Source organism: Sphaerodactylus townsendi, linkage group LG06 (genome assembly GCF_021028975.2).
Source record: "Sphaerodactylus townsendi isolate TG3544 linkage group LG06, MPM_Stown_v2.3, whole genome shotgun sequence".
NCBI classification, from domain to species: domain Eukaryota; kingdom Metazoa; phylum Chordata; class Lepidosauria; order Squamata; family Sphaerodactylidae; genus Sphaerodactylus; species Sphaerodactylus townsendi.
In genome coordinates, this window is record NC_059430.1 from 44354475 (window position 1) to 44367840 (window position 13366).

Here is a 13366-nt window from a genome sequence, read left to right on the forward strand (position 1 = left end):
GCCATTGTCAAGTTGAAAGCTGCTTGGGCTGGTGCGGGGAGATGAACTCTAAAGTAATGTAGGCTCTTGCTTTACTCTGAACAAAGAGAATCTGTGCCCATGGCTTAGGGTTTTGTTTCTGCAAAAACACATTGTTATTTTGTATAATTATTTTTTTTTTGTTTCCTTTCTTGAAGTCTGGCAAGAACAAAGACACATACAAAAACTAAAGCTATTCCTTTCTTCAAGAAAGTCTCATGATACTGTTTAAAAGAAGCCCTATCAAAACTGGACATGGAATTGCTTCTGTTGGGGACGCTGGAATGCAGCAGCACTCCATGTCAATTTTATTTTGTTTAATTTAAGTTTGCCCCTTTTTGCCCACCAGCAAGCTCTGTAAACTTCCTGTACTGCCTGCTTCCTTCTTTCAGGATGGCCATGTTGACTTTTCTCCCTACAATACTGCTTAATTTGCACAACTGCATCCACACACCCATATATATCAAAATATAGGCCAAACTGCATTTTATTCAACAATCACATGAGTCACAGGTACATTTCTTACCCTGAGGCAAATACATAACATGAACCTGGCTTGTCCCCTTAATTAACACTTCCAATGCTTCAGGCAGCCACAGATCAACAAAGTTCATACTCAAGTGCATAAGGAAGCACACCTGACATTCAGACTTGATGTGTTTGTTTTAGGAAGTATCTCTAATCTGTACATTCGTGCCCAAAATCAGTTTTTAATATCAATTTTAAAAAGAAAAGACAAATATCTGTTATTGAAGGAAGAGGAGCAGAAAGATACAAATCAAAGGGCATTTGTCCAGATCAATTGTGAGAAGGCTGTATGTCTTTAATAAGATTCTAACTTTTGTGCCAAAGAGAAATTCTAACTCAGGAGTATTATTGTTTCTGGAGCTGTTTGGAGAATTTTTTGAATTACCGTATATACTCATGTATAAGTCGAATTTTTCAGCACATTTTTAATGCTGAAAAAGCTCCCCTCGACTTATATGCGGGTCATTAAAATTTTTTGTGTGTTTTTACTTTACCGGCCAGCAGGGGGCGCAGTTTTTATGATAGCGGCACCAAAATTTCAGGGTACCCTCAGAAGACTCTCCTGAAGATACCTGCCAAGTTTGGTAACGTTTGGTTCAGGGGGTCCAAAATTATGGACCCCCAAAGGAGGTGCCCCCATTCCCCATTGTTTTCAATGGGAGCTATTAGTAGATGGGGTTACCTTTTGAGGGTCCATAACTTTGGACCCTCTGAACCAAACTTCACCAAACCTAGCTGGTCTCATCAGGGGAGTCTCTTTATGATACCAGCCAGGTTTGGTGAAGTTTGGGTCAGGGGATCCAAAGTTATTGACCCCCAAAGGGGATGTTCCATCCCCATTGTTTACAATGGAAGCTAATAGTAATTTTTCATTTCTGATAATATCCCTCTTAAAATCTAAGTTGGGTTACATTTGGACATACAGATGATGATGAGGAATCCAGTTTTGAAGGATTTTAACTCTTGTGTTTTAGCTTGGTTGCTGGTTGAGCTAAGGTTTTTGTACTTTTAAAGTTATTGTTGATACCATATTGTTCTTGTTGGCCCTCTTTTCCACTTACAGAGCCAGTTTACTGTTTTTCTTCGAAATAAATATTCAAAAACATTTAACCTACTGATGCCTCGATGCTGCATTTCCCACCCTCGACTTATACGCGAGTCAATAAGTTTTCTCAGTTTTTTGTGGTAAAATTAGGTGCCTCGACTTATATGCGGGTCGACTTATACACGAGTATATACTAGTAGTGCTTAAGTTAAAGGAATAAACATGAAAGTTAAGGAGCAGATTGCAACAGCCCCCAATCTATTTTCAGTGAGAAATATGAAAATAGGCTAGGGTGAAGCTGGGCCTACTCTAATCAACACACTGGTCTGCTTACTAATGTAGCACTGAAAAAACAGTAAATGAAAAATCAAAATAGGATCAAAAACACACTCAATCACTTTCTACTTATTGTGGGCAAATTTTGCTTCAGGTAATTGTTTTCAGAACAGTCCATCTCCTACTGCTTTGAACTGATTACAAAAGGCTGAATTATGAGAGATGCTTAGTCATATCAAATAATTTATTCCTTAGGGTTTTTCCTCCTTTTTCTGGCGTTTCCCCATGGACAAAATATCCTGGGATAGACCTGGGATCATATATCCCAGGGTGTTTTTATCTCGGTTTCTCCTTTCTCATGGCTGCCCATCAGTGCGTTCAGGCTGGGAGGAAGAAATCCAGTGAATTATGCATGAGCCCCTGGTTCATTTTCATTTTCCACATGAACGTTTATGTTTACACAGTTTACGTAGATTCCGTTTTTCTGACATTCTGATTGGCTGTAGCTAAGGGGCGGGGAGAGCAGGTGGTGAAGCCAGAAAAATAAACTGGCCCGTCTCCCGCAGTGTTTGCATGGGAACAGGAGCGGCATGGGCTTTTTCAAAGGAACTGCCAATTTCATCTTTTTTTAAAGTCGCAAGATAAGGGAAATTGCGGCGGCCCCAAGTTAGGCCCAGAAACGATGCCTGAACCAGGATATTTCACCTCCTTATCCCAGGATATTTTGTCCATGGGGAAAACATCACAGTCTCTTTTATAGAAACTGTAGCAACTAGCCTAGGGTTTCCAGCCTCCAGGTGGTGTTAGATAATAACAACAGCACAAATGGCTCAAAACTCAATTATAATGTAAGAGGTTTACAAGAGGGGTAAAAAATGTTCAGAGGTTTATGTTACTCCTTTTAAAAAGTTTGCTGTTGATTTTGTAAATGAATGGTTAAATGATATAGCAAAACATTTATGAATTAAGAATAATACATTATAATGGATGTATTTATATCAGTGCACCCTCATGCTGTTCCTCAATGCCCTATGCTTCAGAAGCATAATTTTGGGGAATTCAGTATATTAAATGGGAGGAGGGAAAGCAAGAAAAAGCCAATCTGTTGGTACAGGTACACTGAAATTATTTGGTTTCCATAAAGGCTATATATGCAAACACATAAGAGAACCACAAAAACAACTGGCTCAAGTTCCTGCATCTGTACAGTAATGCAATTGGTTACAACCATATAAAGATTCGTTGAGGAAATGCCATTGTTTTCCCAGAATACGGAAAACTATTTAACGCACCTCTATTGTGACTTTAAAATAGCAAAAGTGATAGGTTGATTCTTTACTGAGTGTTTATGGATATACTGATACTTCGTACACATTTATTCCAGACTGGATTAATTTAGAGTAAAAATATTATCTTCGATTCCTGCATTCAAAGAAAATCCAACACACCGGTAGAGGCAAATCCAAGTTTCATAGGCATGGATACAAGTATTTTTTCTAATGGGCTATTTCTTATCTCTCTTAAATATTGGAGGACAGACTAAAAGTGCTATAGGTGCTTGCATGCACGCACACAGATTCAGACATACACAGGATTTTATAACACCTTCTCCAAATTTCACCAAATTAGTAGAGGAAACTGTATCTACAGAAAAGTCTAACATTCACATTCCATACATCTCTAGTGTTTACAGCAGACATTAGGTGACCACTGAGATAATCAGACCTCTGGTTACACTTAGTAATAATAAATATTTGGGTGATAGAAAAGGAAGATGGGCTCAAAGAGGATCAATCTTATCACCCCAGTTACACCAAAATATCCAACAAATTATCCAACAAAATGAAGAGTAAGAAATCCACAGGAAAAAAATACTGCAATATAAGAATAGGCCTCTAGAAAGCTAACAATCCAACAAAAGGTTAAGAGTGAATGTTGTTCTTTTTCTAACACAGAGAATGTTAATTAATGGATTATTCCTACATCAGGCACCAGATTAGGTTAAATTCTCCCTGGCATTGTTCTCATGCCCATTCCAACAACTTTTAAACACTGAACAGGAAGCCTTTCTCAGGTGCTGCTGGAGTCCTCAGGTGCTCTTTTGCATGCTCTTGCTACACTGGTATGCTTCTGCGATCACACAAAATGACCCCAACGTTATTAGAAACAAAACAATCTGGCAACCTGGATGCCAGAAAGTGGGCAATATCCCACCTCCACTTTAAACCCATGAGCAACTTAGTATGAATTAGGAATGGTAGATAAGATGTGATATACTTCCTGAAATCATCAGCAGATGATCTTTCACACTAGTTGTTTAGATCAGTACCAGAAAAAATCTGGAACTTGACCACTCAGGAGTTCAAGATAGATAACAATCTCATTCTGATGAGAAATCTCATTAATATTAGCCATAGAGAAGAAAACTGGATAAGAATGACAAGAGAAAGTGAAGAGATTAAGTGTGATATGGAAATAATATGGAAATAAAATCCTGGAAATAATATGGAAATAAAATCCTGGAAATATATATACTTATTTCAACAAAACTTACTCCAAGCCTGAAATAAAATAACTCGAAATCTCTGCAATAACAAATATTGCTTTGTTTATCCTTCAAGGTATCAGCACTCACCTAATAATATTTTGTCTCTAATAGCAGCAATGTAATACTGTCCTTGGCAGAATACTAAATATTAAACGTAGTACAGTAATTTGGATTCTCCATTGATTCTTCAATTCTTTGCTTCTAGTGTGCTGTAGCAATTAAAACGTTGCACTTGGACTAGAGAGATCTGTGTTTGAATCCCTGCTCAGACCATGAAACTCAGTGGGAGACCCTGGTCTATGAATTCTCTCCCAGCCTAATTTATTTCATGAGTCATTGTCAGGACAAAAAAGGGAAGGTAAAATCATGTACCCACCCTGAACCTCCTTGGAAGAAGGGTGGAACAAAAACACAATCAAATCCCTGAGCCCAAGTCCATTGAAATAAACAGATAATTCTCTTATTGATTTTGTTAACATCTTGAGTGTTGTCCTTCCAACAAATAAAGCTACTAACTTTCATCACCACGTAACCACATCCACTTCAGTTACTTATAAATGCTGCCTTGCAATTGTAATATATTTCTAAGATGCTATCCTACCTGACTCCAAAGATGACTTGGAGGAGAGTACAGATCCCTGAGACAAAGAAGATGGTGCTGATCAGGTGGCTCTGGGTCAGAACATCATGCTCCAAGCAAAGCCCTCTGGAGAGGATGAGCGGAATGGCAACAAGACCTCCAAGCGCTGTCAGGTAGTGCTAACGACCAGAGGAAGAAAAACAGTCTGGCGAAAGTGCTGTCAGTTCATTGAGTAAAACAGCCACAATACTCACAGAAAGAGAAACTCCATAAGCAGTCATATATTTGTGAAGTCAAGACCACAACAATAAACAACTGATTCTGTCCTTTCTTAGTTTTCCACGATAGGCCTATGTTAGACTCAGAACTGAACCAACCCATATCAATCCATAATACCTGGCCATGATGGATTTGGCCCAGTATGAAGTATCTGCAACATGCATCCGACTTCCTTCTCTTTGGCAATAGTGATACACATTTGTACTAACAGCAATACCAAGCATATGGTTGAGCATATGATACATCTACGCCCCTCTTCCTTTTTTCTTCCCTTTCTTCTTACTCCCCCATCCCTCCTCCTTTCTTTTCTTTAAAATAGTTATTTTTCTTTTTCCTTACAGCCAACCACCCCCTGTTGCTGATGCTTTCTGCAGGAGCTGCACCAAAATTAAACGATTTCATGGCAGAGGGAGAGATTTAGGCATGAATGGACTAATGACTGTGATAGTTCAAAGTTATTATTTTAGATCCCAATAGACTCCAGATAGGGGTCCTCATGCATACTCTTCCAAACAAAAGACAGCTGAAATGTTGTCTTCTACACAAAGGCACGGGGGACCTTATTCCTTAAGTAGTTCATAGCAACTTTTAACAGAACTAGCTGGGAAAGTGTCTGAAAAACTACTTTCGCCAGTTTATAATGATTGCTGACAGAAAAGATGGACCTCAGAAACCTGATAGGACTGTCACTGATGGGGATCTCTTTGCTGATTGACATTTGGTATTTTATTTAAAAGGCTGCAACTTCTCCATAGTTCTACAAAATACATTTCTCTGAATCGCTATTTATTACCACCTGTATTTTTGTTTACTCCATCATACTTTAGAAGAAGGCAATGGCAAACTACCTCACCTCATCTCTTGCCTTGAAAACCCCATGAAAAGCTGGCCATGAGTCAGTTGCAACTTGATAGCACTTAATTATTACTTGTGACTCATCAAACTCTCACCAAGGACCCATAAATGCCTTACCTGAATTCCCAAGAAGATACAGAGGTACCAAGGTGGGGTGTCTGTAACTGAATAGGCAAGCTTGCTGGTAAGACGATTCTGCTTTTCTTCATTGCCTGCAGCTGTGACATCAGCATCAGTGAAGTTACAGTAATGCCCTCCATCATCAGTCTTTAGGAGATAAGACAAAACACTGCAGTTAGACTGGTTGTGGTGGGTTTTCCGGGCTGTGTGGCTGTGGTCTGGTAGATCTTGTTCCTAACTGCAGTTAGAGCTTGAATGGGATGACAAGGCACCACTATTCACTTCCCTGGGAACTATTTATAAATCCTGCATACATTATTTTCAAGAACTCAGCTCCCTACGATACTAATTATTTAATTATTAAAGTAGTGTATATGCCATTTCTCTAGAAACCAACGTGTGGTATCTCACAAGGTAATAAACAATACAATAAAATCATAAAAACCACAGGCATGAAAATTATTCACAAGGCATAAAACAATCAGGCTAGAAACAAATCATAAAAACAGACAATCCTGTTAAAAGCATGGTGTAATTAAAATATTTTGGCCTGGTGCTTAAATTAGAATAAAGTAGGCACTAGGGAAGAATTCAAAAGGTGCCACCACCAAAAAAAGTCTTATTTTTGGTTGCAATTCTACACTCAATTACCTATGAATAATTGCTTATGGTTGCCAACAGTTCTAGATTAAACATCCTCTGCCTTTAACAGGGGGTAGTGTGTAGAAATGGGCAGCATCACCCAGTAAATAACATCTCATTAAGCCTCTTGTATGGGGACAACAGGAAGGTAAATTCTGAAAACAGAAATCAGATAAGGTGGAGTAACAAGTAAAGTTTAGCCCTCTTCACTGGCATACTCACTTATTGTAAAAAAGAAAATAGGCCCTTTTTTGGAAAAAAAATCTACTGATAGATTGGTATGTGAATATGATTCTTTACATTAAAGTCAAAATTGATATACTATGATATCTTAATATGATAGCTTCTGGGAATTATTCATAATGAACTAGAATACATTGTTCCTGAATAAACCACAATTTTATAAACTACAGCCTAAACTACAAGGAACAGCAGTGTCATAGTGGTTAAGAGCAGGTGCACTTTAATCTGGAGAACCGGGTTTGATTCCCTGTCTACCACTTGAGTTGTGGAGGTTTATCTGGGGAACTAGATTAGCCTGTGCACTCCAACACATGCCAGCAGGGTGACCTTGGGCTTGTCACAGTTCTTCTGAGCTCTCTCAGCCCAACCCACTTCACAGGGTGTTTGTTGTGTGGGGGGAAGGGAAAGAAGATTGTAAGCCCCTTTGAGTCTCCTACAGGAGAGAAAGGGGGGGGGGTATAAATTCAAACTCTTCTTCTTATGCTCTTTTATCATTGTTAAAATTGGAAAATCTGATTGAGAATGTGAATAGTAAGTAATTATTTGAGGGCAGCGGAGAACCAATAAATATCCAGTAAATGCACCGTTTAAATAGTTTTTCAAACATTGGCTTGGAAATGTTTTATCTTAGCATTTTATATATGATGGGTCTCCCCTATATATTTGTAAAGATGCAACAGAATATAATATTGTTGACACTGTCTTTCCTTAAAATTAAAATATTGTTACTAACTGGGAAGCAGGGAGCCAGAAATGTGTTCCCCCTCCCCTGGAAAACATATGGTTTGATTGTAATGCAAAACTCAGCATCCAGGTAACTTGTTTCCCTTTTACTTCTTTTTCTGGTTAAAAAAACATCTGCTGAGACCCAGTGTGGTGTAGTGGTTAAGAGCAGCAGACTCTAATCTGTAGAGCCAGGTTCAATTCCTCACTCCTCCCTAAGAAGCCTGTTGGGTGAGTTTGAGCCAGTCACAGTTCTCTCTGAACTCTCTCAGCCCACACAGAGGCAGGCAGTGGCAATTCACCTCTAAATGTCTCTTTATTGAAAATCCCATGGGGTCTCCATAAGTCAATGGCAACTTGATGGCACACTACAAAACATCTGCTGATTGAGAATTATTTGCTTTAGTGTTCTTCAGAGATCACATGATATGCACTTGCTTCTTTGTTTGCTTAATACTGATTAGTAGGAAAATAGTTAAATCTATGTTTTTGTTATTTTGATTCACGTAATAATAAATTGAATAGCAATAGACCCTCCCTATGTCTGTATTAGACATGGGTGGTGAGATGCACATATACATGTATAGATCTCCTTGTCATGTCTAGTTTGGCACTCAATGGGAATGGAAGGCAGGGAGTGCAGGGTGGTGGATGGAAAAAACAAGTACGTGGATAAGACATACAGTATACTATTTTATCGGCTATCCAAACCCTTAAAATGTTGATCAAATATCATTTGGGGTAAAGGTGAAATTTCAAGTTATAGCAAAGATTCTTTTTTTAAGCAGATAACAATGGAACAAATAATAGTGGAATAATATGCATAACTTGTTCTTCTTCACCCTCCATTTTTTCAAATGTTAAAGAATAACAGCAGTTACACCCTCCTGAAGCATACTGACTTCAGGGGACTTAGAAGGGAACAGCTCTCCTTAGGAGTGTATTGTAGGATACATCCAATAAACAAAACATGACTATTTAACTAGAAGCACAAGCATTTTAGAACTAGTTTTAATACCCCAATAAAATTAGTGTTATGACACTTGCTTTATCACAAACATATACGAATATTGTTCACATTGTCCCCCTCTCTGCTCCCTCTTCAGATTTTGTTTCACAAACGAGGCTGTTATTTAAAAAGTAGATACAAACTTACTATAAAATTCGGGTTGTCAAGTCCATTGGGATCTTTATCTGATAGCGGCATTTTCAGTGACTTCTGTAAAAGAGCAGAGCAAACGGAAAGAGAAGATTTTCAATAAAAACCTCATGCTTCAAATCATGAATGAGCTGCAGCGGCAGAGAATCCAAAGAAGCCTGACTGCTTGGGGGCAAAATTCATTTTCAGCCATTCATGTGAGAAGTATTGCAAAGGAATTTCCTCTGTACAAGCACGCTGGAATCACTCTCTCCAGTCAATTACAGAAGATCACAAGGGTGAAACAGTATGCTGCACAAGAGATCTGCAACTGCAGTATCACCACACAGGCTCTGAATTTGACTAGAACAATGCCACTGGAGGAAGAGTCGGTTCAACACTTGCTCCCATGCTGTCTTCCCAATCCTAGATGTTGCTAGATGCCGTTTAGGCCCACACAGAAGGGAAAAAAGTTGTCTACGCCGACAGATTTTTAAAAGTATATCAAAATGTCCATCGATATTAACTAATGACATTTACCAGCAATGTTTTCTGGACATTAACACATAGTTTAGTAACAGACATCTACCTTCTAGAAAATGTATTGTACTATTTGTGTGTGTGTGTGTGTGTGTGTGTGTGTATAAATTTATCACTTACTACGAAAGAGAGGAAGGAAAATTCAAACATCTTTTCATCTCACTTGATAATACAGCATGAAAATTATCATGTGGAGAATGAACCAAATTATCAGTGGAGAATGAACCAGTGGAGAATGTATTTCTTTGCTGTATTTCTATTTTTATTGGACTTAACTGTGTTCACTTGGCTTCTGGCCTTTTTCTATAATTTGTAAATTTAATAGCATCCAATATTATCATTATTTTTAAAAAATTAATGAATAAATTTTGATAAATCTCATTAAGTCAGAACTATTTGTCCTGCAATAGTGGTTCCAGCTTCAGACTGTTATTCTTCTAGCAAAGCAAGAAGTGAAAGGGAAGATTGTTGACAATTGGTTGTTGTGGGTTTTCTGGGCTGTGTGGCTGTGGTAGATCTTGTTCCTAACGTTTCGCCTGCACCTGTGGCTGGCATCTTCAGAGGTGTATCACAGAGTGAAGTCTGTTACATACTGTGTCCAGTGAGAAGGGAATGTTTAGTGGGGTATATATACTATAATATATATAGCATTCCCTTCTCACTGGACACAGTGTGTAACAGAATAAAGTGATACCATCACTTCACATGATCTGGACATTATACTCCTGTTGATGTAGTCCAAAATCACATGTGCCTTTTTAGCTATTACATCACACTGCTAACTTATGTCCAGTGAATGGTCTACAAAGACTCCTAGATCCTTTTCACATGTACTACTCCCAAGACATGTTTTCTCCATCCAATAATTACGTATTAAATTTTTGCTGCCTAAATGCAGAACTTTAAATTTGTTGAGATTCATTTTGTTATTTGACCCAGTTTTCCAGCCATACATCTGTAGGCAAGCACAACCAAGCTTCATTTCATATTTCATCAGAAGGTTGCTTATTATTGCACAGATGACATTCAACTAACCAACATTTTTGTGATGATGTGCAGGTACTGTCTTAAAATTTACATGCTGAATGTAAAATACAAGTCCAGTGGCACTTTAAAGCCTATCAAAATTTATGCCAGCATATGATTTCATAAATGGACGGGATTCAGTGTATTTTGCACAGTACTTAATGCTCTGATACCACTGAACAAACATTAAATAGTTATAGTGAACTAGGAAGTGACACCACAAATGTACAATATACCCATTAGTATTCTACACGCTGTAACTGGGCTCTCAGACACTACACATGCAGCAGTGGCATGCCTGCAAGGCAGCTGCCCAGCCCTCAGATCACTGGCAAGGCAACACTGCACATGCAAGTAAGTAACCCAATTTAAATAAGGCAACAATTGAAAACTTCTGGAGATTTGTGGGAGGAGCACAGGGAGAGGGCAGACTTCCTCAAGTAACAATGCCATAGAGTCCACCTTCCAAAGTAGCTATTTTCTTCAGGGGAACTGATCTCTGTAGTCTGGAAATAAATTGTAATCCCAGGAGGTCTCCAGGCCCAACCTGGAGGTTGGCAACACTAGCAGGTCAGCTAGTGGCAACCCTAGCAGATCAGCAGGTCAGCTCAGAAGTCTTATTCTATTCTGGTGGGCTTACTCCTGAGAAAGTTCTGTTAGGAATGCAGCTTGTGCTTGTTGGAATGAGGCAATTAAAAGGCATAATTCCTCTTGTATAATTCATTCTGATATTTTTGCTATTTTGCATAATTTATTCTGGTTTTGTTACTTATGGGAACGACAGTTCTGAAGCTCCACACCAACCACTGTGAGTCTTTTTCAGCCACCTCTCCCGCTCCAACAGTTTCTCATACACATGTCTTTGGAGATCCCAGGGCTTGCAATTTGCTTACAACACACACACACAAAGAAAGCAAGTTACACTCAGTTTCTCATGGAATTTTCTCTTGAATCCCCTTCTCACATTTTGCTTTTTTCATATTCACAGCCCTGTCTAGAATACATGTTATGGCCACATTAATAACCTTGCATAAATTGTTGAAGAAAATGAGATTGCCAAGTGAAAAAATTTCACCCATGGTTTACCATGCTGTCACAAGACTGAGAATATTCAGTTCCTAGTGTATAAATGGATTCCTACAAGGATGATACATGGTTTCCTTTTCTACAACTACTCACTGAGATGTAACTAGAAGTCATAAATTCCTTGCCTGGAGAACTGAAGGACCCCTTCAGCCTGTGAATCATGCAGATGAGAAACAAATGAAGAATGAGAGAGCAGAACAATAAAGGGAATAAATTTGCATCAATCAATAGCAAATCAATAGCAAAACTGGTCAGGCAAATTGCAAAATCCACCCATGGCATTACCAGAAGCAAAATTCCACCCAGTTACTGGTATTATTTTTCAATTAATGCTTCAGTTGTTAGATGAAACAGTATTTCAGAGAAGATGGGGTACAGACTTCATGGACATAGGTTTATGTGTTGAACTCTTCTAGCTCAGCCACTATTTTGGAGCATTTCATTTCAGGACATTTTAGGACTGCTGGACATCGAGTGATCCCAATCACTTCTGCTGGTTTTGTAATTTCTGAAATTCAAGCAGCTAATCATTTCAATATGCACTGACATATCTAGATGTATGAAAATATTTGCGCTTCTCTTTCCAAATTTACTGTCCCACAACCATCCCCTTGTATCTGCAATTGTCATGAGAGATGCTAATGCCTGTTCAGCCTTTAGTTACTGTGTGGAAAGAAGTCCATTGTATTGGAGAAAATCACTACAACATCAACTTACTATGCAGATATTAAAGGAAGCCTCTTCAAAATAGATGGCAATTCAGGCATTAACACTTCTGTGCATCACAAAATGGGCACCGGAGTACCCTCATTTGAAGTCTGCCAACAGACTTCACAACGGACACAACAATTATCACATCCCACATTTATTCTATGTACCTCAAAACATAGTTGAGCTTTGTTAAAGTGGGATCCCAAACCATAACCTCAGGGTGGGGTGGGAGGACAGAAACGCAACTTGAGAGCAAAAGGGTAATCAGACATCTATGGATAACCACCCAGAATATATAGTCCTGCTCTGCCTGGACCCACTGGAAAACTATCAGACACACCTGCTATCAATATATAATGAGGGAAGAGGAAGGTAGGAAAGAGGGAGGGTTGGTCTTGGGGGAGGTTGAACTACTCACCTTTTTAACCTCTGCAGATACAGATAACAGTGGAAGGTCCTATAGAGAAGGTGTAGAAGTCTTTAGTTATGGATGACCTTCTGAGATCCTGCAAGAGGAGAATCTAGTCCAAACTTTCAAAACCTCAGGGAATGTCTAGCAGGAGGTCCCCTAGAATAGTAATCAAAGGAAACCTGGTGTAAAGAAGCAGCAGAGGGGAAAAACCTACAAGGCTAAAATACTTTTCAGGATTCTGTTCTACTGAGTTCTGGTAGCTGGATTAGTGTGTTCTGGTGAGGAACCCCTAAACCTATTATACTAGAATGTCCTCTGGTTTCTCTAAAGCAGATGCCACATGGACCAAAAACAGCAGAGTGAAAATGGTGTAAAACGGTGTAAAATGGTATAAAAGGGTTTAGACTGTTTTCGCACTGCTGTTTTTGGTCCACGCAGAATCAGCCAAAGTTTGAATAAGTCACTACCAGGCACAAACTAAAAGGGTGTCCTGACACTCCAAACTACAACATCAGAAAAGAACATATGCATTGACAAGTTTTACATATGATGGATTTTGAGCATTTACTTGAACAACATAGCAAACACAACACACA

The 13366-nt window shown here is 38.8% G+C and overlaps 1 protein-coding gene across 4 annotated transcripts in view; it reads right to left on the minus strand.

The window, feature by feature from the left end:
- LOC125434201 (solute carrier family 23 member 1-like) overlaps positions 1 to 13366 on the minus strand; it is a 51008-nt gene that overhangs the window by 24294 nt on the left and 13348 nt on the right. For 3 of the 4 annotated variants that reach the window (XM_048499234.1, XM_048499232.1, XM_048499233.1), the window contains exons 3-6: positions 12777 to 12926; positions 9014 to 9076; positions 6247 to 6396; positions 5017 to 5174 (exon numbers count right to left, since the gene is read on the minus strand). In XM_048499234.1, coding sequence (XP_048355191.1) covers positions 5017 to 5174; positions 6247 to 6396; positions 9014 to 9064 — 359 coding nt within the window. In that variant the 5' untranslated portion in view covers positions 9065 to 9076; positions 12777 to 12926. The remainder of the gene's footprint in view (positions 1 to 5016; positions 5175 to 6246; positions 6397 to 9013; positions 9077 to 12776; positions 12927 to 13366) is intronic. The other variant, XM_048499235.1, reaches the window with a different exon arrangement.